The 26,000-nt window shown below is 42.2% G+C and overlaps 1 protein-coding gene across 1 annotated transcript in view; it reads right to left on the bottom strand.

Annotated features, from left to right (window-relative positions):
* pitx2 (paired-like homeodomain 2) overlaps window positions 1-25,396 on the bottom strand; it is a 60,005-nt gene extending 34,609 nt beyond the window's left edge. The window contains exon 1 of the mRNA XM_056439740.1: window positions 25,207-25,396. Coding sequence (XP_056295715.1) covers window positions 25,207-25,329 — 123 coding nt within the window. The 5' untranslated portion in view covers window positions 25,330-25,396. The remainder of the gene's footprint in view (window positions 1-25,206) is intronic.
* Between the last annotated feature and the right edge of the window lie 604 nt (window positions 25,397-26,000).

Genomic DNA, 26,000 nt, shown 5'->3' with positions numbered 1-26,000 from the left:
TATTATTATCGTGAGCCCAAAACATATGCCTTTTTGGGGCTTTTTCTTCCTGCTCATCCCTAAACACAGCAAGGGCATGAGCGCGACGTCCGCTTGAATCCATTTAAAAGTCGCGTCTGGTTTGTTTTTGTTTTTAGCATAGCCGATTGCAGGAAGTGTCTTGTTTTGCTAATGAAGCAGCTGTTAAGCCCTTGCAGGCCCCTCCCGGAGAAGTAGGAGCGAGGAGTCAGCAGTCAGTGACTGGATAGAATGGTCAATAAACTATGATAAAAATTAAAATAATGGTGAATCACCACAACCGGAGTTCCTTGAGTGGTTATAAATTACCCAAAAACCTACAGGCTAATGGTCCAATAGTATGCGAGGTTAGCCGTGGACCGACAGGCGGATGCACACGCATCCTCCCAGGCCTGATGCCTGGCGGAGATAATTAGTGTTTTTCTGATTAGAAACCGGACCATGACAAATCATTACTCGCATATCCTCTCCAACCTTTTGCCAAATTCCCAAAGTCGCTCATTTTAGAACAAACATCTCGCAGTAGCGTAGGTATAGTCAATAAAAGCAGACGTTCTCAAACCATCACTCGGCAGCTCATGAGATCCTGCACTCGACTCATACTACGGCCCGAGAGTTTAATATTTCTAAACATTTCAGAAATTGCACGAGTTGCACTTTGAAGACGACATGGGATGGCTACACCATTATTTAAACTTAATACGTCAATCATTCCAGCCATGAGTAGTTCTGCGGGCTAGGTTGTGTAACCACAAGATATCAGCCTGTGCCAGCGCATATTTATGTTCCAGCTTGGAAACGGCCTCACTGTGTGCAGCAGATCTGACTCACTCAGGATCCTCCCTTCAGGCATGGACTTAGAGTAAATGATACGCCCGTGGAACACACTACAATAACCAAGAGATAATTTAAACACATGCCATCTATTCTAGATATTAAATTCAAGATTGATATCGTTCAAAAGTCGTTTGAAGAAGTAGATTGTATGTTTTCAACTTGGAGTTAGTTATATAGCATCACAGGCTGAAGATTCAGATTACAAAGGACAGTGTTTTTTATTACAACTGAATATACACAACCTGATATTCATTTCAGGCACACATACTGAATGGAGGAGTAATCGGTTGTAACTCCAGTTCTACGCGTATTATAACTGGTGATCCACTTATAAACCATGTTTAAACAAACATTATGGATTCTTTTAATTGGATTAAGCCAAGTTGCACTCTCTCTGGGTCCATTATTGGGGAATTTATAAATAAAATGAACAATGTCTTGTGTAATGTCTTACACAAAGATGAAGTGGTGTATTCATGAAGCTTGTATAACGTATGTACAAGGCCATGTTTATTAAATACCAGTGCATTTCATTGTTGCTCCATTAAATTTGCCATTCATTTCTTCTGATAGCAAACAGTCTAGTTTCTGAAGTAGTGAGCCGCTCAATTTAGTCTGATTACTCAATTCCACTCTTTAAGATCGATTTACTATCCGACTAAGATATTCAACTGGATTAAAATCATCCACTGCCGAGGTATACGTGTCTTGCAGCGGGAGAGAAAGCCATATTGGGTTTTGACGAGGGCTCCGAAGAGGGTGCGGAAAAGGAAAGGAATGCCTTTTAGATTTCATCCGGAGGGAAGAAATGCTGATGCGGTGGTAAACGAATGCAGACGAAAAGCCGGAGTAGAGAGTGAAATAATGATCACGGTCTTGACGTGGTTCGCAGACGGATTTTTGTGGTCACCCGGCAGTGTTACAGAAGTAATTCCCAGTTTCGGCTCTTTTTGCCCAAATGTTTTCCTATCGCCGGTCTTACACTTGCGTTTTATAGGGCTCGTTTTTCTGTGACTCATGGTGGTGTTTAATGCTTTAAAATTGGGCTAATGGAAATGAACTGGATCCAGGTTAATCAGGATTTAAAGGGTTCTTTGAGGTGATGGCGATAGGAAATCCTCAGACATGCTCTTTGGGTTATTTATCTGCTGTACTGATTGTAAGAAGAGAAACAAGGTGTCATCTCAGGACATTAGCCCTGAAAATATGACCGCTCCCATTCCAAATGGTGGACTTTAGTCATAAAGTCAGTTCCTCATTGGCAATGCAAATCGTTTTAGGGCCTTTTGACCCTCTTGGCTTTTTTTCGATGGAGGGGAAGATTCTTCGATGCAAGCTTCTTAGTGACAGGATCTCTGGGCCTCGGGCCAGCAGTTATGACTGATGGAGAGGGGTTGTCTCCTCAGCTGCCCCTGTACCCACTGAGAGAACAAGCTAAAGATGTAATGGCCAAATATAGAAGGCTATTTCTCACTCTAGGTTGATGGATTACTCTAAAGCCAAACTATGTACAGTGTCCAAAGGGGTAACAATGAAATGTATTCATAGGATGGGTATCTGTTATCGGCACCGTAACCACACCGTTATTCACCTCCTCTTTTTCATCTTGGCCCCACGCAGCATGGCAATGGGGTTTCCTTCTGCACACGGAGATCATTGCAAGAATCCCGACTCTGAAACTGGAATAGGACCTGGAGCAAATTGTGTCAGGAGCCAACAGAGCTGGTGGCGTTTGTTTTGAAGGCTGTCTGCTCCCGACTCCCGCAGTCTCCTTCGCCGGGTTTGTGTTCTTTGGAGCCGAGTCCAACCAGATGTTTCCCTTTGAGCCACTGAAAACCGATAGCTCGCGACACAGTGTCATCCCCCCCCCCCCCCCCTCGTATCTCTGCGCTCCACTCAACACCCACACGATGCCTACATTTCTGCTGCGAGCGGAATCAATACGTATAAACTCAAAGTGGTATTCTCCGGGAGCAATTTTTTTCCGGTGCTCGGCCAGCGTCTTCAAACGGTCGGAAAGCGATCTCCGCGGAGCGAAAGCCCGCGTGGGAGGACTTGGCTGTGAGTGGGGAAAATGTGAATCAAAAAAGGAGCAGCGATCAATATGATTTTGAATCAAACAACATCACGACGGTCTGTTTGCAGCACATTTAAAAACTGAATTACTCGAGAGGAGGAGGCCTTTTCTCCTCTCTTCTCTCATATTCCCTTTGTTCTCGGCACCGCAGCACACGATATGAAATTAACAAGCAAAGAGAGGGTCTCTGTTTGAGGTAACGATTGACCTTTTGAATTAAAAGAGAACAGCCACTGTTGCGTGGCATTGAACTGTTAAAGATTGCACACAAAGTTACACAGCGAACCACAAAAATCAATACTCGGCGGAGAGAGGGGAGATATAAAAAGTGCTTGATGAAACGCTTTTGTTTGGCTTTCCATCCACAACTTCCCACTCCCACTGTTCAGCGGCCACTGTGGTATGCCTGTCTGTCTTTTCATCGCGATAGATTTATAGACGCCTCGCCATTGTAAATCATTTCCGAAATCAAGCGTCCGCATGCTCCGTATCTGCCGCCGCGGCCAGAAATACCTCCGCCTTTTCCAGAAAACGTTGTTCTCTGGTGTTAAATCAACAAGCTCGACGGCTCAGAATGAAGCGCAAAGCCGCGTTCGCCACGACAATACGGAGAGGGCCAAAGGTCCCGACAGATGCCGGAACAACAATACCGAAACAATGACAGCGGTGACCTGTGTTTCTACATGATGAGGACCTTTTAAAATAGTTGGTATAGCTTTCTAAAAAATAGACGACATGGATATCCTTTAACAATGTTGCGCTAGCGGCTCTTAATGGGGGGTTTCGTTCCTCCATCAGTGCTTGTCAAGTCCGGTTTCTTTGGACTTCAGTAAAAGAACAACAATGACATTGAATAAACAGAACAGAAAGTCCCGTAAATGTACAATTAAAAACAAAAGAAAAACTTTATCAATTACCCGAAACTCATGTATATGTTTTTAGGGCTAATAGCCATCGTAGTGGAATAATTGCGGTCTAATAACATCCACGTGGTGACTCGTGGTACATTGTTAGTTTTTCATAACTTTTCTTGTCTGATATGATTTCCCACTATTCGCACAAAGGCTGTAATTTAAACTGACAGTATGTATGATGTCTTTTGTCCTGACACTAGAACATTGTTGACTCGGTCCCCCCCCCCCACACACACACACACACACACTCGGGTCAAGTTCATGCCCCGGCACTTGTCGCCGTCTTGGTGAGCCGTCTGTCTTTAAAGTGTCACGGTCGAGCTCGTGTCTGGGCACAGCGAGCGTTTAACAAGAAGACTTACAGGGCGATGCCACTGCTGGTAATGTTCACAGCAGATGTCACATGGCTGGATAAAAGTGAGAGTTCCTTGAAACAGCCCAGACTGAGAACAGGTGATGTATAAAAAGTTTTTTTTTTTCCTTCTTTTTTTATCCATATTCCTCAGCAACAACCAAATAAATCGACTTTTCTAAACAATATATATAATATAATATATAATTTTTAGCTTTTCACATGACGGCGCCCATGAAAGGATTAATGCTTATTTCACAAAATATCCTGAGTCAAAAACAAGGTGGCATTTAACTTTTATTTAACCAGGTGAATCCCATTGAGTTTAAAAATATATTTTCCGAGGGTGGACAGCAACATATGAAACTCATAGTTACAAAAAACAAAACACAGAATTTACTTGATGACAAATCAAATATGAAACTGTTTCATTGGAATTGGTTGAGAGGAACTGTGATGACAAGTTTTGGCTTAGATTAGTTTTTTTTAACTTGACCCTAAATGACCCCGGCCTTCCTCGGTAGACACAAAGTTTCTCGATCTTTCTCAAAGTTTTCCCGTCTAGAATTTGGAGCAATCGATTTCAGGAAAAAGACAAGACGATAAAGAACTCGTTGCTTTTCGATGAGACACTTTCTACATGCGACTTTATATTTAGCCGCGGCCTCTTAATCCCCCGGTATTGTTCTGCTAGTTGGGAGCAATGCTACACGCGTGCTTTCGGAGGCGTCGCGTCCACAGCTTCAACGTGGAGCGAGTCGGGGGTCCAGTCCAAGTTCAGCCCGCCGCCACCGTGTCATCTGCCAGACGCGGAGATGAGTCACCGCACAACTGGAATCGGGGGCGGGGGGGGGGGGGGTGTCGGGTGTCCGCATGTGCTCGAGGATAACCAATCAATGTCAAGAAAACAAAGTGAAGCACAAATTAGTCCTGCGCAACTGGACATGTGAGATGTATGTGTGCAGAGTTGTTTCTTGGCTTAAGAGAGCTCAAGGGAGAAAAAAATAGAAACGTGTGTAGACTCTCGAGGCCTATTACCGTAAGCTGTATAAAGATGGATTGTCACTACCTCACAATTCCTTTTTCACTTTTTCCTCTTTTCCTCCCTTTAACAACACAAAAGTGTTGTTGTTTAATTGAATATGCATCGATATCCTCGACTCCGGTCGCATAGCTATCTGGGGTTGTCCCGACACAGACAGCTCCTTGAACGCCGGGCATGTCCGCTTCAACCTCCTAAAACAATAAAGGGTTAAATTACATTTGTTTTCACACATGTTAATCTCCGCTTGTAAAAAGTTACACAAGTCCGAGGAGGTGTGCTCGCACAAACATTCCTCGGCTGAGATTGTCAGACGGCGAGTGCGTGGCCCGACCGAGGGAAATTAATGAAGTCTGTAATGCGTTATCAAAGACGGGAACTCGATATCTGTGGCGGGGAACCCCACCTGTTTATGGGGAGACGCACATGGTCACACACACACACACGCACACACACACACACACACACACACACACACACACACACACACACACACACACACACACACACACACACACACACACACACAGCACAGGCTGCCAGACACAAAGAATTGCAGGTGGGGTTCAAATGCTCCCCCCAACGCCCAGAACAACAGGTGGATCGGCCTTTTTTTATTATTTTTTTATGATGTCTGCCCTCTCCGTGTGTACTGTTCAAGGCGAGTAACATGAGATGACAGAATTTTTCTGCTCGCAAAGAAAGGCAGACCGGGGGGGAACGACACCTTCTTTTTTGTTGTGTGAAATGTTCTTGATTCGGATAATCTCTGTGTCTGTCTTTAAATATAAACGACTGTCAGGTTTTGCGGATCTCTAGAGCGTCTGGATTTGAGCGAATGGGGATGCAGCCCAGTTTGTGAAAGGTTTGAAACGACTCCTTCTCTAAATTGTCAAATATGTTTAGGTCTTACCTAAAGTTGACATTTTGGATATTGGCTTTTGGAGCCGGAAGAAGTTTTTCTTTTCAATGAACAAGACTGCGGTTTGCGTCGATGGCCACCGCAGCTGACAAGACAAAGAGAATATCAAACACTCAATCTTTATCAAGAGACAATCGAATGAACACACCTTTTGGATTGTTTGAATTCGTAAAATTCATAAACAATGTTAAACGTTTGGGAAGATGTCTGAAATTCATTATTCTGTTTTACTGTATTTTCTTGCGGTGAGTCGATAGCGCTCATCTGTTTATGCTAAATATGAAGCGAAAAGCCCACCTGGCAGCACCTTTTAATGCTTACTGATTAGTACCTAAAACACAGTTATTTAATTTGTACATAAGTCATTACTTATTGTTTTGTTTTTTGTTTTGCTGAAATAGTTAGGGGACGTGCTCCCATACAAGTTTCATTTAATAAGATCCGCCTTTTTTGAAATTCACTCGTGCAGGGTACGTTTTATTACCTTCGCATTGAAAATGCGGAAGATTATGTTTTGATCGCCTTGGATTTATTTATTTATGTATTTATTTGTATGCGTGTTACTCGCATAACTCAAAAAATATTAAACCAAATCTCATGAAATTTGGTGGGATGATTGGTTATTATCCGGGGGCCATTTGATTAGATTTTGGGATCAATTGGGTCAAAGGTCAAGGTCAATGTCAAGGTCAAGGTCATGGAAAGGTCAACATCTTCTTTTTACCATAGCGCGGCCAATTGTTATCCAATTGGCATGCAACTAACGCCAACATGTTCATAATTCAATGCCCAATCTTGTGATATGCGAAGGTATGCGCTCTACCGAGTGCCCGTTCTAGTTTTCAAGATGTTATGAACTGACTATTCTGGTTTAAAAAAAGGGCCTTTTACCTCCCGCTGCTTTTCCTGGGTATGCATGTCAGTCGTCGGCCTCCAAATGGCAGAAGACATGGAACGCCACGCTGCGTTGCCAACGCTGTACGGTAACACCCATCCAGACCTCTCGGAAAATAGCACCACATCGCCACTCCACATGACTTGGGACGATGAAGCCGCCGCACGCCTTGCTGCACATGCACAGTGCCTCAGCTCATACGTCTAAAGTGACTGTTAACTGCAGAATATTTCAGGAGTTATTTGCACAACAGTCTCTGGAAAATCATCTGTGTTTTTTCATATTTGGTGCTCAAATGTTGAATGTTGAATTTTCTCCCTTTTTCTGTGTTATCAAAACAACACAGTCTGACCAATGGGTGAAATAAGCATAAACAATGAAGTGCAGACTGTGTAGTGTTGGCTGTGGATGAACTGAGCACAATGGTTTTCTCCAACGGCTCAAACTGGACATTAATGTTCCAGTTTTTGGTTTAAGGGAAATTACTAACCATAATATCCAATTATTGATATTATGTTGCCGTCGTGTAGCGTGTGACACATCTGTGCTGCCAAGAGTCGGTACATGTTTCACCATATGTGTAAAAAAACAACCTTCCTGTTATTTCATGTAAGTTGACCCGCAGCAGTTTGTACAGAAACGTCAATTTCATCCACTGTTGTTGTTGTTGCTGCCACTTTTCACGCCACATTTTCTCTCGCCCTTATTCTGGCACACGCGCAACTCTTAAAGCACGAAGGTAAGACGTGACGGATGATATTGCAGCTGCAGGGAGTGCTGCATGCTCTCCATAACACAGACACAGGGGCCAAGTGAAACTCCCAACACTGAAACCCAAAAGGAAAATAAAACGCGCCCTTTCAACACGCTAACACTCACAACTGCAATTACACGCCACTAAAAAGCTGAACAATTATGGAAACCATATTTCAGTTGTAATAGTTAATTTAATACTTGCGGTGTCGCACACCCATCTTTCATTTGCTCCGTCCTGACAGAGTTATTGTGATTCATCTACTGGAACACAAGCACACGTTTAAAAAAAAGAAGTTTATCTTCTAAACAGAGCCAAAGCTGACTTATTTTCTGCATTCCTCAGAAGCACGGCTGATTGCATTAATGTGTCTTGACTGACAATTTTGAAGTCAATTGAAGTCCATGTTGCGTATATTCTCCGTTTGTCAGGATAACAAAAAAGAAGAAAATAATCCATTCCTCTGAAACTTGAAACATATCTGTCTGTGGGGTGAAGCGGTGGAATACTTTAACTGATGACATATACATCTGGTGCAATTCCAAAAAAAAGTTTAAAAACATGACTGGAGAAGTATTTGAAGGTATTGATAAAGCGTAAGAAATAACTTCGAATTTCTGTTTTTTAAAAGTTTTTTAAGCAATCGTATAGGTTAGGGCACTGATAAGCTAGATAGCTTCAGCCTTAACCTTTTCGGTCAGCCACATGTATCTTTCTTCTTTTTTAAAAATTACCGGTGGTTGTATATTTTGCTGATCGAAATAAATTAATTACTATTGTAGAATGTAGAAATACAGAGAACAACATTCTGGTCTTTTCTTCAGAACTTTTAAAGAAAGTTAATAAATGTTGATCCTGATCTCGAAACCCCACCACCTCAGTGAAACATGCCCATTGCCAAGGTCATCAGTCAGGGAACGTCTTCCAACCGAGCTTTCCATGAGTTTTCCAAACACCCCGGCACCGCCCGTCTTTTTCCTTCCCACTGAACGCACTAATGCGCCGCTCTCCTCATATTATGTCCTTTAAGTTCATCCCTATATATATACGTCGCTCTACAGAAGTACAGCAGTGCTAATCATTTTCAGTGCACGAGGGTCAGCGTATACTGTCGTAAGATCAGAGTTAAGCTCCATCGTAGCAGGAATGTGTTGCCCTCTGGGATATTTTTAGCTTCTCCTTGCTAACTATCTGCCTTTTGGACTTGATTAGAGATTAGCACTTTTTTCATTCTGGCGTCGGGTAAACATCCTTCTATTTATTTTGAAGCTGTGAATCCTCGAGCTGGATGGGCACCTGCTATTTCAGGATGAATATGGTGAGTGGTAGTCTAAAGAGAGACGGTCTTGTTTTACACTCTGATCAGAACCTATAAATAATGTGTGTGTGTGTGTGTTGGGAATGGGCTTGGGCTGGGGGGGTGGAGGCATGTGTTTTCACGTTGTGTGTGTGTGTGTGTGTGCATGCTGCGTCTGTGGGTGTGTATTTGTGTATATCTATGGGAGGTTCAAGTGAGTGTTGAAATATGACAACATATACGGTTCCGTCTCGCGCGGTGTCCGTCTGGCGGTGGGAAGAGTTCTCGATGATTCATTTTCTTCGACGTTAGCTACTTTACTTCGTCAACTCGGGGTAAAAAACCCCATCCCATTGTATTGAAAAGTCACTCTTTTGACATTTCTCTTCGTAAAAAGAAAATATGGATTCGGCCACAATATGTTGATTATTTTTTATTAAAGTACATGGAAACTTTTGTCTGGATGAACACACAGAATGTCTGACGTCACCCACGATCCGTGATGTCGCAACAGCTCACAAGCACATTGTGACATCATTCATTGCTGAAATGTTTTCCCGACAGCAAATAAACGGTTCCGGCCTTTTACTCGTCGTTGTTTTATTCCTGGGATTAATATGCAACTACATTTTCTCGGTCCAATACTTTCAAACAGAATGCCGCCATGATGAGGTGAATAAGCAATGCACTTTTATTCTGAAATCCCCCCCAAAAGATCAGGTTGATTATTCTGAGCTTTTGCACCGTACATATGATAACATAAATAATGCCATGAACCTGGCAGCTGGTCAGGTTTAGTGTGAAGGTTATGATCACAGTGAGTGATTTCTATCTCACCACTCGCCCTCTGAGCCGTGGCCCCGAGACCCCTGCTCAGACCCTCGGACAGCTGGACCCTGGTTCTGGTTTCACTCGGTCAGTTCAACACGGAACTGCAGTTTGTTGTCGCTCCATATGCACTCTAAAAAGCCCAACTTCAAATTTGTTGTCCTAACACATTTATTTAAGTTGAGTCAACAAATGCCTTTGAAAAAAGTTGAACTAACTCAAAATGTCAATTTCATTAATAAAGAGTGGAATCCACTAAAAATGTTAAGTTGAGAAAACTTAATATAGTGGTTTGGGCATCTGCCGAGGTAACTAAGGCCACTGCGCATGTATGTCAGTAAACACACACACATATATATATACAAATACATATATAAATACATATATATACTACTTTAATCTTATATTTTAAATAATAAAATAATATAAAAATATTTTCTTTAGCCCCTGTTTAAAATACATTGGTTTTTGATACCATTGTTTGTTTATTATATTTAGATATGGATTAGATTTGGAAGGATATTGTCCATTGTTTAATGGCAGATTTGCTCCAGTTCAGGTTTTTGTCACTTATTGAATTAAAAGGAGCCTGTACCATGAGAGCAAATGTTTCCCTGTATTTTGCTCAATTTATTTATTTAATTTAACAGACTATGAAGATTGAAATACTATAATACTAATGTGTAGGAGGTGGCTCTTGTATGAAAGTGGTATATTTTAGTTTTTAAAATCTGCATAAAAATGTCTTTTGACTTTTAAATTGTATTGTTACAGAATGGGAAGAAAAAAAAGAAAATTTAAAAGAGGCGGTGAATATTTATTATAGTCTCTGTATGCTTGTTTTCTCAAGCAGCCCAGTTTCAAGGGAATGCCATTGTCCTTCTGTGTTGTATATATGTTCCATCATATACCATTGTGGCAGCGGGGGGTGTTAAGGCTCGGCTGCAGAGTGGGTGGAGCGGGGGTGTGGTTCAGGAAACGGTGTCTGATTGTCATCAGCTGGACTGATTGGTAATCAGATTGGTAATCAGTCCAGCTGATGACGATCTGTGTTGGTTATCTGAGTCTGTCTCCATAAAGGAGCTGGACAGACAGGAGATGAGAGGAGCGTGGAGAGCAGAGACACAGTCTTCTGTCGGAATAAACCTTATTACCGAATATCCCTCTGGCTACTTGTTGCTTATTGGTGCTTTAGGGGGGGAACCTACTCGTGACGGCTACACACGTGTCACAACCATGTACCAAAGCTTGTTTCAAGGCCTTAATTTTGGATTCACAAAAGAGATTTTTTTCTTTTTTTCCCTTTATGCAGCCATTTAGATTTTTAAGGATGTTGACCCTCTGCTGTCTATGTTCAAGTGTTGACACCTGGAATTCATATAGTTATGCAAACAAATGTTTAGTTATTGTTAATAAACATTTTGTGTTTGAAGAAGTTTGTTTTCATTAACTGTTGACTTTTCCAAAGAAAACGGTGTACATTTTTAATTAATTTAAATGAAGGCAACGTTGCAAAGAATGTTGAGTGTACTCAAATAATGGGCAGTGAAATTTAGTAAAAAAACATTTTAAGTTAAAAGTAAGTTCTCTCAACAAAACATTTTTAGTTAAAAGTAAGTTCTCTCAACAAAACATTTTTCAACAAAAAATGTTAAGTGCTGTTGATGTATGTTTTTAATCTACAAGAACACACAATTTAAAGTTTCTCCAATTTAATATTTTAAGTGTTCTGAACTTAAGTACATGAGTAGATGTAACTATCAAATGCAATATTTTAAGTAGTGTTAACTTAAATACATAAGTACGTTTGAATAGTAATGTTACGTTTGATAAACTTAAGATATCACTTTGAGTGAACTTCTTATCATAAGTTGACACAACACATTAGCCCTTAGTTGAGTGAACTCAAAAAGGCTTTGCAGCTGGTTGCCTCACTTTTTTAAGTTGACTCAAGTTTTTTTTTTTTAGAGTGTGTCTCAAAAGCCCAAAAGCTGCCATATAGACAGGCATCATTAATTATGGAATGATTGTGATTATGACACTCGTTACACGGCAGAATGCACGTGGTCCGAAGACGGATCAACTTTCTGTCGAGGCCGAGACCGAAGCCTTTCCCTTTCTTTTCTCTTCATGAGCAATGTCGATTTTGTTCTTCTTTTTACAGAGCCCTCCCCCCTCCTCCTCCTCCTCCTCCTTCCCTCTCACCCCATTCCTCCTCCTTCTCCTTTCTCCATTGCTTTCCCTTGCCCCCTTCACGCCAGCTGTGGTCTGCACAAAAACTGATTTTCAGAGTGTTAACCACCATGTTCTTCCTGCCTGACGGCAGGATTTCATTTGCAGAGCACAGGGGGCCAATATCTAGGGTAATTCCCAGGGTTTAGTGCCACTGATCTCTTCCCAGCTCACCTTGGGGAGAAAAATTTAAGCGTCGGTGAGGCCTCACCCTGGCCGGCAGCGTGTTCACCCTGCGCTGCCCGCTGCCTCACTGCTGTCGGCTACCGGAGGCTCACACAGCGAACGCCTGGTCGGCCTCATATCCACCGTCTGGGGGCATTTGTACACAAACAATAGGTAATATGGTAAACGTCAACATTTCTGAGAGGAAGTAATATACAAAGCACTTTTGGCTTACGTCGGCTTTGTAATAACCACAATAACCCTGAGGTTGGTATGTTCATATCTTTACAAAACTGCACACTAGCGGTGTGTTATAATGTGTTTGAGATCACGTGGCCGTTAACTGTCATGTTATTAACAGTAGAGGTGCATACGGAGCTACTGCTTCTATTGATGAATCATGTATAACTACAATTCATTATTTTCTATTTTTGTTAATTAAACTTTTATTACAGACTCAAGGTCCAGATGTACAAAACATTAATATATAATAAAATACATAAAGTAAAAGTATCACAAGTAAAAAACAAACAAAGAACTACACTTGCTTCATGTGTAGTTCTTTATACTATTTCTACTATTTTTGTTACTTTAACATCTTTTATATATTAACTAGATCAAAAAAATACAATACAATGACCAATCAATAAAAAAAAGATGTTGAAAAAAACTAAATGGCAACCTATGGCTAAAACATCTGTGACAGTCATTATTTAATCACCAATAACAAATGCATTGCTTTTCATTTCCTTGAGCCCTTTTCCAGTGTTATTTATTGTCCACGACAGATACATAATTATCTTAATATGTCCAACATGTATTTTATCAGCATACTCCAGTGAACAACATACATGAAACTGATAGATAAGACACTCAGGTATAGTAATGTCTTTTAAGTGGTAATAATTGATATTAGATTATAGTGCTTTGAGATAACGTCTGTAAACAAACAGTGAGCATTGTTGTCTTTCCCTGAATATTTAAAAGATCCAGAAATCCGGTGAATTCTGCTTGTATATTTCCATCTTTCCATGCAGCTAAATCAATTTTCTCCTGCTTAATAAAAACCTTGTCCATGACAATGTTTTAGGACTCAGATAAATGTCATTCCCTGTGAATGTGACTTCGACAAAAATCCTAATTTAATTGAATAACCTGTTAAACCTCACTGCTTTCCATTCAGGTGGGAGGAAACAGACATTTTACAAATGAAATGTCAAAAGGCTGATTCACTTTTTGGTCTCTTTTTCTATTTTTAGCAATTCAATAAAAATGAGAACCGATGTGATTTTTAAATGTATGTCAATTGGAAAGTAAAATGTGTTGCGGTGGCTAATAATGAGGAAAGTGAAAAGTTTCCTCTGAGTTAGTCGGTGGTCCCTTCAAGGACACGGCTCTGGTCGCAAGGCCTCGACCGGGTGAGCAATTAAAAGGAAAAGTCTGGTTAACAATCAGGATCTGCAGACTGGAAGTGGAAAATAAAGAGGAGCAGGAAACACACACACACACACTTTATGGCTTCCTTCATTCACTTACAGACTTTTACCATTTCTTTTTTTAGTTCTATTTTTTCTCTGTCTCTGAACTGAGTGAATATCTAAAATACCATGAAATAGATTCTCTTTAACACCCCCCCCCCCCCCCACACACACACACACACATTGATACCCCCCCTCACTGGGAGTGGGAGGTCTATTTCTGCACACCAGGGGGGACTTGTGGATTTAAGTGAAACCAAATGAGCTGATTAAGTGCGTAAGTTATTGTTTCTTTACAAAGTGCGTCACATAAAGCTCTGTCTGTCTCTAACACACACACACACACACACACAAACTCACACACACAAAACACACACACTACATGACTGTTGGTTTGACTCTTCACCGTTCAGTGCAGCGCAGCAATGTGTTTCCAATCGGCGGGAGATGTGAAAGCCGGCGACGGGACATGCACGCTGCCCTTTGAAATGATGCACCGTTTCCAAAACGTAAACAAAAGTTTGCCACCGAGCACGTTCAAATCCCCCCCCCCACACCCTCATCCCCCCTTCCCTTCCTCCAACCCGTCCTGCTCCCCAGAAAAAGCCACAGCCTCACATGTGAACCATTACCACGGAGGCGGAAAACATGTTTTTGGAATTAAACTATTACGGGCCCTTTCAAACAAGATACATTTCCTAATTGGCTCCTTTCACAACATTTACATATTGCCTTTTTTTTTTTCTCCCCCCCCCTCACACACTGCGAGGTGAGTGCTGTTGGTTTGCTCGGGTGTCAAGTAGAGGTGTCCCCCCGCGGAGGGAAGCTTTATGAGAAGCAGCCCGGCGGGGAATCACGGCAGGACAGAACCACACTGGGAGAAAAAGAGCAGCCGCGTCGACACATGAAGCAAAACAAACAGTCTGACTTCTAAGCCCGGGCAGACCCTGCTGACTGGGCCCTCCGTTTCTCAGCTTTCCTCTCAGATGCATTTTAAGCCTTTTTATTCTGCTTTTCACTGGCACTTTCTGTCTTCTTCTTCTTCTTTTCGTGTATATGTGTGTGTGTGTGTGTGTGTTTCATCAATCCCCAGAGTGATACACTCAGAAAGAGAGGTCACAAGGTACACTCAGTCAGTGCGTTTACATGATGGTATAATTCGAATCTTGCTTTAGTCGGACTATGCTATCTTTTGGGGATCTGCTATTATCCCAATATACATGGCAGTGAGTAATTCGAATCATTGGCCGAAAGCATGTCATATCCGATACGACAGGTGGCGCTGTTTTCATTACAACTCGTGGTGATACAGCCATTTCCGCTTGACCTCTTCACCACCACCAACAACAACCAACAACAACAACATCAACATTTCGAGAAAGATGGCGAACAGAGAGCAAGGCGAAGCTACATCCCTCTACTATTGGTGGCTCTTGTGTTCTCCATAGCGTTGTTTGTTTGTTTTCTGCCGGCCAGGCTCCCGGCAGTGACAACTTATCGTCTCTTTCGACTTCCGGGTCACGACATGGGAGGGAGGAGGGCGGCGGGATCTCAAGCATGCGCAAAGACGCAAAGTCCAGTTCCTAATCCAATTCACCGTTACATTCCGCGATAGTCGAATTATCAACCGGATCGGATCGAGTTATCCAGGGGTTTTAATCGGATCGTAGTTGGACCGCACATAGTCGAACAAAGGTGTTTACATGAAACGGATGATTCGATTTCAGTCCGACTAAGCCAGTTATTCGAATGCATGTAAACACGGTCATTGTGAAAGGGGTAAATACGGCTCCTTAACGGCTTTTTCTAATAACCTACATGCTACATTGGGAGACGCACGATTCTGCCGTATCAACACACACAATCAAAAGTGAAATGATACCGTCGTAATGTTTACTTCACGCCGCACTTTAACAACCGCTCACTTTCGCTGTCGGGTTGAGCGAACGCAGACGTCACGGCTATCGGAGGAGTCGTCCCTCGGCCTCTCCCCGGGCCCATTTCTGAGACGCCGCCGCCGCCGCAGAGAAACTCGATCTATTGTTTGATGTGGACAGACAGATTGTCTTCTAAAGATTGCCAAATACTTTGAGTAAACAAACCCCCCTCCATTTTAACCTTCCCCCAAAGTGTGACTTAATAACAGATGAAAACGCGAGGTGTCCGTTTCCCCCCCCCCGCCCCCCCCCTTTCCCCCCGCTGGGCAGGCTGAATGAAAACCACATGCACAAATAGAGCCCGGTGCGCGGCGCTAAGTGTGCGCATGAGAGAAGAAACGGTAATCAGATTGGTTTCCTGTGACAAACAATAACATTTATTTTAAACCAGCAGCATTTTTTTTTTTTTTTTTTCCCTCAGGCGGAGGCAGTAGCTCCCATGGTAATCAGAGCCAGACTTGGATGTTGCTACCACGGTGCAGGGGGTCACATTAGCGTTGGTGCGAGACAAGGTGGTTCTGCTGGTTTAAGAATAGCTTTTTGTTTGCGAGAGGATTCGGGGGAAAAGAGATCACGGATGACTATTTTAAACACGGCTAATTAAACTGAGTCGTCAGCGAGAGGAAAGTCTGAGGACGAGCTCAAGGACTTGTCGGCGCCTGGACGGAGGTGGCAAACGCTTTGGCGTCTGGAGATGTCGTTCAAGAGATTGTCGAAATGTCAACTTTTTGATGCCAACGTGTTGGTACTGAAACAAAAAGAAAGAGAGTTTGGGCCCATACAGACAATACACGTTGTTGCCGATGACATTTTGTATTGCATTGGCCTCTACAAATTCCAGGATCGGTCAAGCTGTAGTCATTTGATTTTTCATCAAATATTTCTTAAATGAATGTCAAAATAAAAGTCTGAATTCAAAACCAGGACCAAATGAGTCGTTGAGATTTTGCTTTAAACCTTTGAAGAACATCATCTTGTGTTGTCTGTCACGGTGAAATACGATGTATTCCTTTTAATTTCACTTTAACGATTGGATATGTTGTATACAAGTGCCTCACTGCGATAAAAATACGATATATTATCAATTGGTATCATAAAATATTCTCATTAATATTGATTTCAGCGATACACCCAAGCTGGCGACCACCCTAAAAGCTCCAGAGAAAATCTCGAGAATAAAGGGACGTATTATTGGGATAATATTTTACTTCTTGTGCATCCACTTGAACCAGCCCCTCTGAGGGTCTCGTTTAATTACTTAACATGGAAGCTTATCTCAGTTTCCCTCCATTTTCATAATGAGGGATAGCTCCGGTGCCCCATGTAGCTCAGCTTAACTGTGATCAGATGGAGGCCCGTGGGAGCTCTCAGCGTGCTTACGGTCCCCTAACAGACGAGCGTGCCGGCGATGATGGATCACGCGGTTTTCATCACAAACTCATAGGAGTGTCTGCTCGTGTCAACTTAAGGGCTTCTGACCTAAGCGCTCACCCCCCCGTCGGGCTGCTTATAGTTGGACAAATTTCTCCCTCCTTCAGGGTCTCTCCGCCGGCTGCGAGACTCATCTGCCTCTTATTACGCTCCCAAATTGAGTGCGTACACAGTGGACGTGTTAATAGATAGAAATGCAGCGCGGGGACATGGCGTGCAGGTCTGGTAAACCTGCTGGCCTTTCAGGGGTAGCCAGAACGCTCAGTTCATCTCCGCTATTATGAAAAGTGTTATGTTACTTGAGGTCGGAGACGGAGATATTTCCGTGTTATCTATTTAGACGCTGCACATGTGAGTGTTTCCCTTAGAGGCAACTTAAGAACTTTAGAAATGTACAGTAGTTCCTTTCTTACTTTCACTTTTGCGGCCTGCTGGTGGGACCAAGAATTGCATTTCAAAGGTTGACTTTAACCCTCCTGTTACCTTTAGGGTCAATTTGACCCCATTCAATGTTTAATGTCGGTGTTCTTTCGGGTCAATTTGACCCCAGGCTGTTTTTCACTGTGTCAAACATATAAGAAATATCAACTTTTTTATATATTCAAAGGGCTATTTAGGTAGTCAACAAACAAACATAAAGTACCTCACACTTAAACTTGGGAAACAATATTAATTCTAATAATTTTCTGGAGGTTTTAATTGCTGGGGTCAAATTGACCCCGAGGGTAAAATATGTCAGTAAATATAAAGGTAACAGGAGGGTTAAACATTGAATGGGGTCAAATTGACCCTAAGGTAACAGGAGGGTTAAATACCAAAAGTCACTGAATTTTTTCAATTCAATTCAATTCAGTTTATTTTGTTCTGCCTAAAATCACAAATTACAAATCTACCTCAGAGGGCTTTATAATCTCTACACATAGACATCCCTGTTCCACTTAACCTACTCCAGTTTCGACATGAACAGAATGACGACAGCCTTCGAAACCTCCATTTGTAAATGAATAGTGTCAATAAGATACAGGAATGCCGTTTTGGTGTTCGCACTCATTGACTCATTTAAAACCCACCGAACCACATTTTTTTCACCCTTCAATTTAAAAACGCGGCTTGTGTACCTGGCGTGAGCAGTACGAGCGAACGCTCTATTTTGAAATCCACGAGCTCATGCGATGAGCGGGTGAGAAAATGGCTTTCACACTCTGCATATAAGTGGGTGAGGATTACCTCGGGAGGCCTGTTAGCGGCCGGGGCGCAGTGCGAGCGGACAGGGGGCCGGTGGGACGAAATTCTGGTGGCGACAGTTGGCGCCAGTTGTTTGATACCGTGCCTCGGAATGACGAGTGCCTTTCCGAGCCCACGATGGATCGTGCATGACCACAACACTTAAATATAGCAGCCTAGCTAGCGAAAAGCTAGCAGCTAGTCTAGCAGGGTTGTGAGAAGGCCTTAATAACACATTTTAAAAACAGAAGACTTATCTTACAGAATGTTGAAAGTGTACTCTACTGATTGTACACAGAGATTCAGTTTACTGCAGTACTGAGTTGTATTCTTCCTTCTGGGACTCTGGATTCTTTTGTTAAATCTGAAGTTGCTTTATTGGAATTGTAGGCCTATGTTTCCGACTTCTAGAGCTTAACTCATTAATAACTAGAATGGACACTCGGTAGAGCGCATACCTTCGCATATCACAAGATTGGGCATTGAATTATGAACATTTTGGCATTAGTTGCATGCCAATTGGACACAAATGTATCGTGCTATGGTGAAAAAAAGATTGTGATCTTTCCATGACGTTGACCTTGACCTTTGACCCGATTGATCCCAAAATCTAATCAAATGGTCCCCGGATAATAACCAATCATCCCACCAAATTTCATGCCATTCAAGAAGATTTGACCTGTTCATGACCTTTGACCTTGACCTTTGACCCGATTCATCCCAAAATCTAATCAACTGGTCCCCGGATAATAACCAATCATCCCACCAAATTCCATGCGATTCGGTTCAATACTTTTTGAGTTCTGCGAATAACACGCATACAAATAAATAAATAAATAAATACACGGCGATCAAAACATAACCTTCTGCATTTTCAATGCGAAGGTAAATATACCTTGGCTCCTGATGCTTTCCATTGAGATGTTATATTTTTAATAAATGGCTTCCTCGTAGATCACCCAACTTAATGGAAGGACAATGAAGGACTAAATGGCTCCAGTGTCCTTTTAATTAAAAGAAAACGTTGACTTTTCTGCTGACATTTGGAATCTGTAGACGACAGTCGGCTAAATCCACACGAATACAATCAAGTCCATCCGGGCGTTTCAGCATCGTCTTCCGTGACGTCGTAAACAGGAAGTAGATTTATCGACACACAGCAGAGGAAGAACGACAATGGCCGAAAGAGGGACCAGAGATTTCCTTTGCTTGGACCACCGACGAGGTCGAACTGTTGCTCAGAGTCATGTGATAGGGGGGGCGACGAATCGGGCGAAGGACACGTCACGACCCGGTCAAGTAGCGGACGCGGGTGTCCACGTTACCGCTTCGGGAGCGTTTCCAAACACCTCCGTTTTTGGCTGCTCTAAAAACACTCCGGCGGAGGTTTTGACGTTTGGTGAAAACGTCGCAAAAGATGTGCGCTTTATAAATGGGAACGTTGTGGTGTGGACGAGGCCTAAATATGGAGCCAGAGCCAGTAGGTGATTAGCTTGATGACTCTCGGATTATAGGGCTCCACCCACTGAACTGTACAGGAAACAACCACACGATGAGTTGAGTCTTGTACTTTTCACTAATGTGTACATCTATTTAGTAAAACCCACTGCTCTGTCCACCTACTCGTACAAACAACCTCCCAAAGAGTAAGCAAAGAGCTTAGTGAACTCGCCCATCTCACGAAAGAAACGTGAACTGTTAAACCTAAACGACACCAACACGGGTGAATATCACTGGATAACTCCCTTATGCATCTACAGCGATATTAATATACATTTGACCACCAGTGTTCTGCTATTTACCAAAAGCCCTGTCAAAATGGCCCGAGTTTACCATTTAAAGACAATCAAACAGCAAATATTCTGGTATTCATACGATGGGTGAAACAAATTGAGATCGGGGGAGAGGATTAGAAACATCTTCGAGTGCAAATTGAATTACCCCTTTTGAGATGATATGAGGTAAGAAATGAAATGTCATCCTGGCCCATGCAGGCAGAAATGCAAAACATGGGAATGTGAAGAGCATCTTTTTCTTTTTTCCTGCTTGCCGGCTCTTTTTTTTTACTGTACGAAGATATGTCGGGCATAAATCATCGCTGTGAGGATGAGAACCAGCCGCCTGCAGCTCCCGGAGACGCTCGGGGACAAACAGACTCGCGCTGCACGGTGAGTCGTGCAGCTGTTTTCAGATTGTAGGTCACAGCTTCCACCCCCACTCGGGCTAATTACCTCCTGCGGCGCTGCGTCTCCCACCGGGAAAAAAAAGAGTTCACAAGACTGATTCATAATTATAACTCTATATATAGATATATATATATATATATATATTTATATATATATATTTATATATATATATAACTCGATAAATATATATATCTATTTATATATATATGATTATATATATATATTCTTTTTTATTTATTTTTATTTGTATATGTTATTTTTATGTTTTCTGTGTGAGTACCTTTGTATACATACAATGTGTACATCTTTTCCTTTGCATGTGCATATCTCGAAAACCAATAAAAGATTTGATCGCAAAAACAAAAGAAGATTCATAATCCAGCAAATTATTATTATTATTATTATTTAGTATCTTTTAACTTGTCTTGTTCTGTGTTTTCTTGTTTGTAACTATGTGTTTCTCATGATGCTGGCGGTCTTGGCCAGGTCACCCTCGAATTTTTTTTGATTTTTAATCTCAATGGGATTCACCTGGTTAAATAAAGGTTTAAAAATAAATAAATAACTATAAAAATAAAGCATGAGTCATTCGTGTTTATGAAAAGTGTTGACGGTTTGTCCCCAGGCATATTTTTATAAACAAGTAGTGCAATAGGATTAATCTGACGGCTTGTGTTCTTAAATGTTTCAAAGAAATGTGGAATAAAGATAAAACTGCATGAAATAGCGAAACACTGTCATTTGATATTATAAAGGTTGAATAAAAAACACGACCTGCCGGTGCAAAAATCATTAGTTCTCAGCTAATAATTGGCATTGGAGTCAAAGTGTGTTTTAGAGGCATGAGCTATTCTACCACTGTATGGTATTGGTTACGACATCAGGAACTGGCTCCGACTGTGGAGACGATTTCCCAAAAGCTGTTTCTTGGTAGGAACACATACAGGCTCGACTCATTACAGCGTGATCATGTGACACAAATCTGTGTTTCGTGGTCGCGCCGATGCAACTCAGGTTTCAGAAAATACACAGACGCACCCTGTACTCGCTTGTGATTTGTTAATAGTAGTATTGAGTTGATTTTCTTACATCTTTTGAGAACTCCTTGCCAGATGTGGCCAAATAATAGAAACATAACTATCTGAATACTCACCCATTATAGGGTCTTGTGATGTCATACGAGATGTTACTTCCCTTCCGTTTATCCTTGAGGTGTTGTGGACAAATGCATTTCAATCAAAAGCGTTCAGATCCATCACCACGTTTATTGTTTTGGCTGTGGAGGGTAGATACCATTATATCGTTTTCTCAAAATGTAAACCAGTTGGTGTGGAAGAAGTGGGAAGACGTATTATGACTGACTTATCACATCACAAAATTTTCAGTCTCGGTTCGGTGCAATATATTGAAACGGTTACTCCAGCAATTTTGTATTGCGCTTTCATAAAATTGGGCGGCTCACAGATACATAAAAAGAAAAACGCTTAAAGTGGAAGCAGCCGAAGTGAAATGTTGACTTTTAGTCCCCGGTGCAGAATGCTGTGGGTCAGGCCTCAAAAACAGGAGCTTACATTTCCCATTATGCAACTAAACGGGGTCTTTCATTAGATAGATAAATGCCCACTTTTTTTGTATAAACACCACACTTCAAGTTTGTGTTGTGGGGACCCCGAGTCTCGAGCCAAGCCGAGATAACCCTGATGACATCATCTGGGTAATTCTCTCAGACTCCCTCCACAGCCACATTAGACGGCACACAGCAGAGGACATTATGCAGCGGATTTCACAGGAGTGGTACTCCTCTTGATGTAAACTGAACTTGATGTGTAAAGTGGAGGAGGGTCCCTTTTATTTATTTATTCATTTATTTATATATATATCGTATACAAGTCTTGCTGACTGAAAAAAAAGTAACCAAAGCCATATTTTTGGGGCTATTTCCCACTGATCCTTTAAGCCGATGACGTCTGAAGGCGCCGGTTGTTATTCTACACCTGAAATAATTTGACATTTTGTTTTGTTATCCAAATATTGATAATAAGGCCTATTTACTTCTTTCACAGTGGTTGGTTGTTTGTGCCTCAGTTTCAGTGTAGCTGAAGTTCTTGTTCACGCGCTGTACCCATTGGTCGGTCCATCCCATACGACCGTAGTTGGATAACAAAGCAATCTGTTATGATTTCACGCTGGTGATAGAGGTTTAAAATGTAATGCAGCTAACAGGACGTCACTTACTGTCAGTCCCCCCCCCCCCAAAAATCAGTCTCTGGAGCGTGCTCAGCGTGGGTGGGGTGGGGGAGGGGGGCGTTTGACTACAGATACGAGGCACATGCTCCACGGCGATGATGGGTCTGAAACTAGGTTATCCATCACCGGCCGTCCTCGGCCCGCGGGCCCCTGGCCAATACCACATCCATTATCGGGTTATGAGGAATAAAAGGGCTTTTTTACCAACAGGAGACGACGTTCAAAACGCACGGACAGATGTGCGAGTCTCGCTGACCTGCTTGTAGTCCTCTCGTAAACGATGAAATAGTGCACGGTGATGACTGACATACGGTCCACACGTTTAACATTTGGAAGTAAATGTTACCCGCTGTGAGAAAACTAATTTATAATGAAAAGTAATAATCGGCTTAACTAAGTCCGAACAAAATACCTTTCTGGACACAAATGTGTTGCATATGCTGTTTAACTGAGTGCAACTGTACATTATTTTAAGAAAGGTATAGAAATTCGTTCGACTAGAAACTGCAGTGTAAAGAGAACCCATTCCTCCCCCCTGCAACACGAGGCAGAGGAGAAGAAAAATCCCACCGAGACTCGGCCAAAAGTGCTTTTTCATATCGTAAATGAAGGAGAAGACTGCGGCTTTCAAAGCAAACCATTATGATAGTTAACGTAGAACCACTTAAAAGGCCAGCTGCGGGAGTGACGTGAATAATAGTGTTTAATTTGTCTAATCTTAGCAGGAGCAGTGGGTGGCGGGGGGGGGGGGTTCGCCGGTACCCTGCTGGCACTTGAAGAGAGCTGTTTCCACCACAATGTGGTGCAAATGCCCTAAATTGCCGTTTGGCTGTGTTGCTGTTGTTTTTTTTCTCCTCTCGTGCTCTTCTACCCTTTCATTTGTAGTCTGTCCGTTGTCAACATGTGTGCACAAAAGAAAGACACGGGGGGGGGCGGGGGGGGACTACTGTGGAAAAGTTAGCGTGGCATGAAGTTCTGGCGCGTGCCAAGAAAAAGTTGATTGAGGAGATAATATTCTCCGTTTCTTTTTTTTTTTTTCAAGGGCACTGCCATTTTGCCCACGGCGCTTTAAAATCCCTGTAAATGAATAATTTAAGCACTTTAGACGTAGTTGTGGAAAGTCATTCTCAAGGGCAGGTTCCTCTCGACACGGCAGACCCATCGTATCGCTACATGTGCCGTACGGTGAGCCTTATTCAAAGTGTCAATAAAATGGCGTCCTTTTTCGCAAGCAGGGGTTTCACAGCGCGAGCGTTTTTTTTGAAAGTGCCAAAAAAATAATGCACGTATCGACAGTTTTGCCAGCGTTCATCCTCCGAGGGCCGCGGTCTACGCTGAGCCATATTTCCTGTATTTTATTTTCCTAACTAAACCCAGTGGTGCTGCCTCGTTGTGTCGCACAAGCCAGCGTTGGCGATGGAAACAAATAAAAAAAGTTACCCGTTTTTCAATTTGACACAGTTTGACTTTTCCCGTCAGAGGCCGAGACATCTCCTCGGGATTCTCCTCGCGGGCGCTGCTCGCCGTTGGTTTGCGTTGGAACGAGAGACGTTGCTCTACGCTATACGAGCGGGCGAGGTCGCTTCGTGCTATTTATTGTTGTAATCCCTCAGCGCGCATTATAATTACGCGACGGAGCTAATACTTAGTGCGCTGAGATGTAAACTCGCGCGACGTCAAATACACGTATACGATTTCAGACGGGCTTCGAAGCGAGAACGTTTTTTTTTTTTTTTTAAGTGTTAAATTATACACAATGATGTCCTCTGCAGCTGTAACACACACAAAAAAACATCACGGCCATGAACGCCCCGAGGAGAAGGGACATACTGTGGGTGAAAACTATGTGTGTGTGCAAGTATCTGTGTGTGTGTGGGGATACGTCTCACCTAAATTAAACCATGTGGTCACCAAAAGTCCCGCGCTGCCCCCCCCACCTCAATCTCCTCGTCCCTTCAGCCCAGGCCTCTCATTGACCTTCCAGGCCGCTCATTGTCCCAAAGTGAGACTTGATTACTGGCCTAAGCCCTGTGAAGGTTCGCCTCAGTGGCCACAGCTGATCTTTTATACTAATTTTGGATTAATGCGGGGTCTGCAACACTGCGTAAACACAGCCACTGAGAAGGCCCCTGCCACACAGAGCTAAACATTAATCCCCCTTAATGCTGAGAGTCAACTTCCAGTCCTTATCAGAATTTGTCTTAATCTCTGCCTAGGCTGTACAAAACTCCACCGCTCAATAAGCAAAATGTACACCACCAAACAACAAATGAGCCAATGAGCTGAGCTGGAATAAAAGAAAGAAGAAAAGAAAGAAAAAAACAACACACACACACAGCGCACCGGGGGTGAATAGAAATGAAGCCTTACCTTGCGGATCTTTTTAAACGGTCCTCCCGGTTTGCTGATTCTGAATGAAGACGTGATGAAGGCAAAAGGACAGCAGACGCTGCAGTTTTCTTCTTCTTCTCTTTTTTTTTCTTTCTGCCTCATAAACAAATCATTTATAAGTTCAACTTGAGATTTGCTGTCTGCAGATTTTCAGCTGCTGCCACAAGGATTTCAGCGTAGTTTCCCAACTCCCCGTCTCTCTTGCTTATTTTTCTCCCGCGTGCCCTTACGAGTCCTCTGATGTGTGGGTTTTGACCATGTGGGTCCTAGTCCCTGTCTAGTCTAGCGCCCTTCCCTAGACTGCCTGTGCTTGTCTGTAATTTTCTCAATAAGAAATATGTGCTATATTATTTCAGCGAATATATAGGCTTTGGTTCAAATATTTTTTGGATTCATGACTGGATGTTTGTGTATCATAACCACTGGTATATCTTTTACTTCAAATACTCAGGGACACTTTCTCTTCTCGTGAAGTAAACCATGTGAACCCTATGATCCCTACATTGTTTTCATCCGCCAAACCCCAAAAAATGTGCACTATATTAAAAGTTCATATTTGACAATAACCATAATCTTGTGATAGCAAAAATAATTGTCTTTTTATGTTCTTTTTTTCCATACATACTCCTCAGTCATGTTTTTAAGTGTTTAAAAAAAATATTTCAAGTATAAATAAATATGAAGGTACTGCAATTGTCATTAGTTAATACCAGTATGATATGAGATATTTCTTTTTTTTATTATTACAGTTCACGGTGAGGTAAAAAAATAAA

This window comes from Pseudoliparis swirei, chromosome 19, assembly GCF_029220125.1.
Source record: "Pseudoliparis swirei isolate HS2019 ecotype Mariana Trench chromosome 19, NWPU_hadal_v1, whole genome shotgun sequence".
In the NCBI taxonomy this organism is placed as follows: Eukaryota; Metazoa; Chordata; class Actinopteri; order Perciformes; family Liparidae; genus Pseudoliparis; species Pseudoliparis swirei.
The sequence above is the reverse complement of the archived record's forward strand: the minus strand, read 5'-3'. Positions and strand labels throughout refer to the sequence as shown.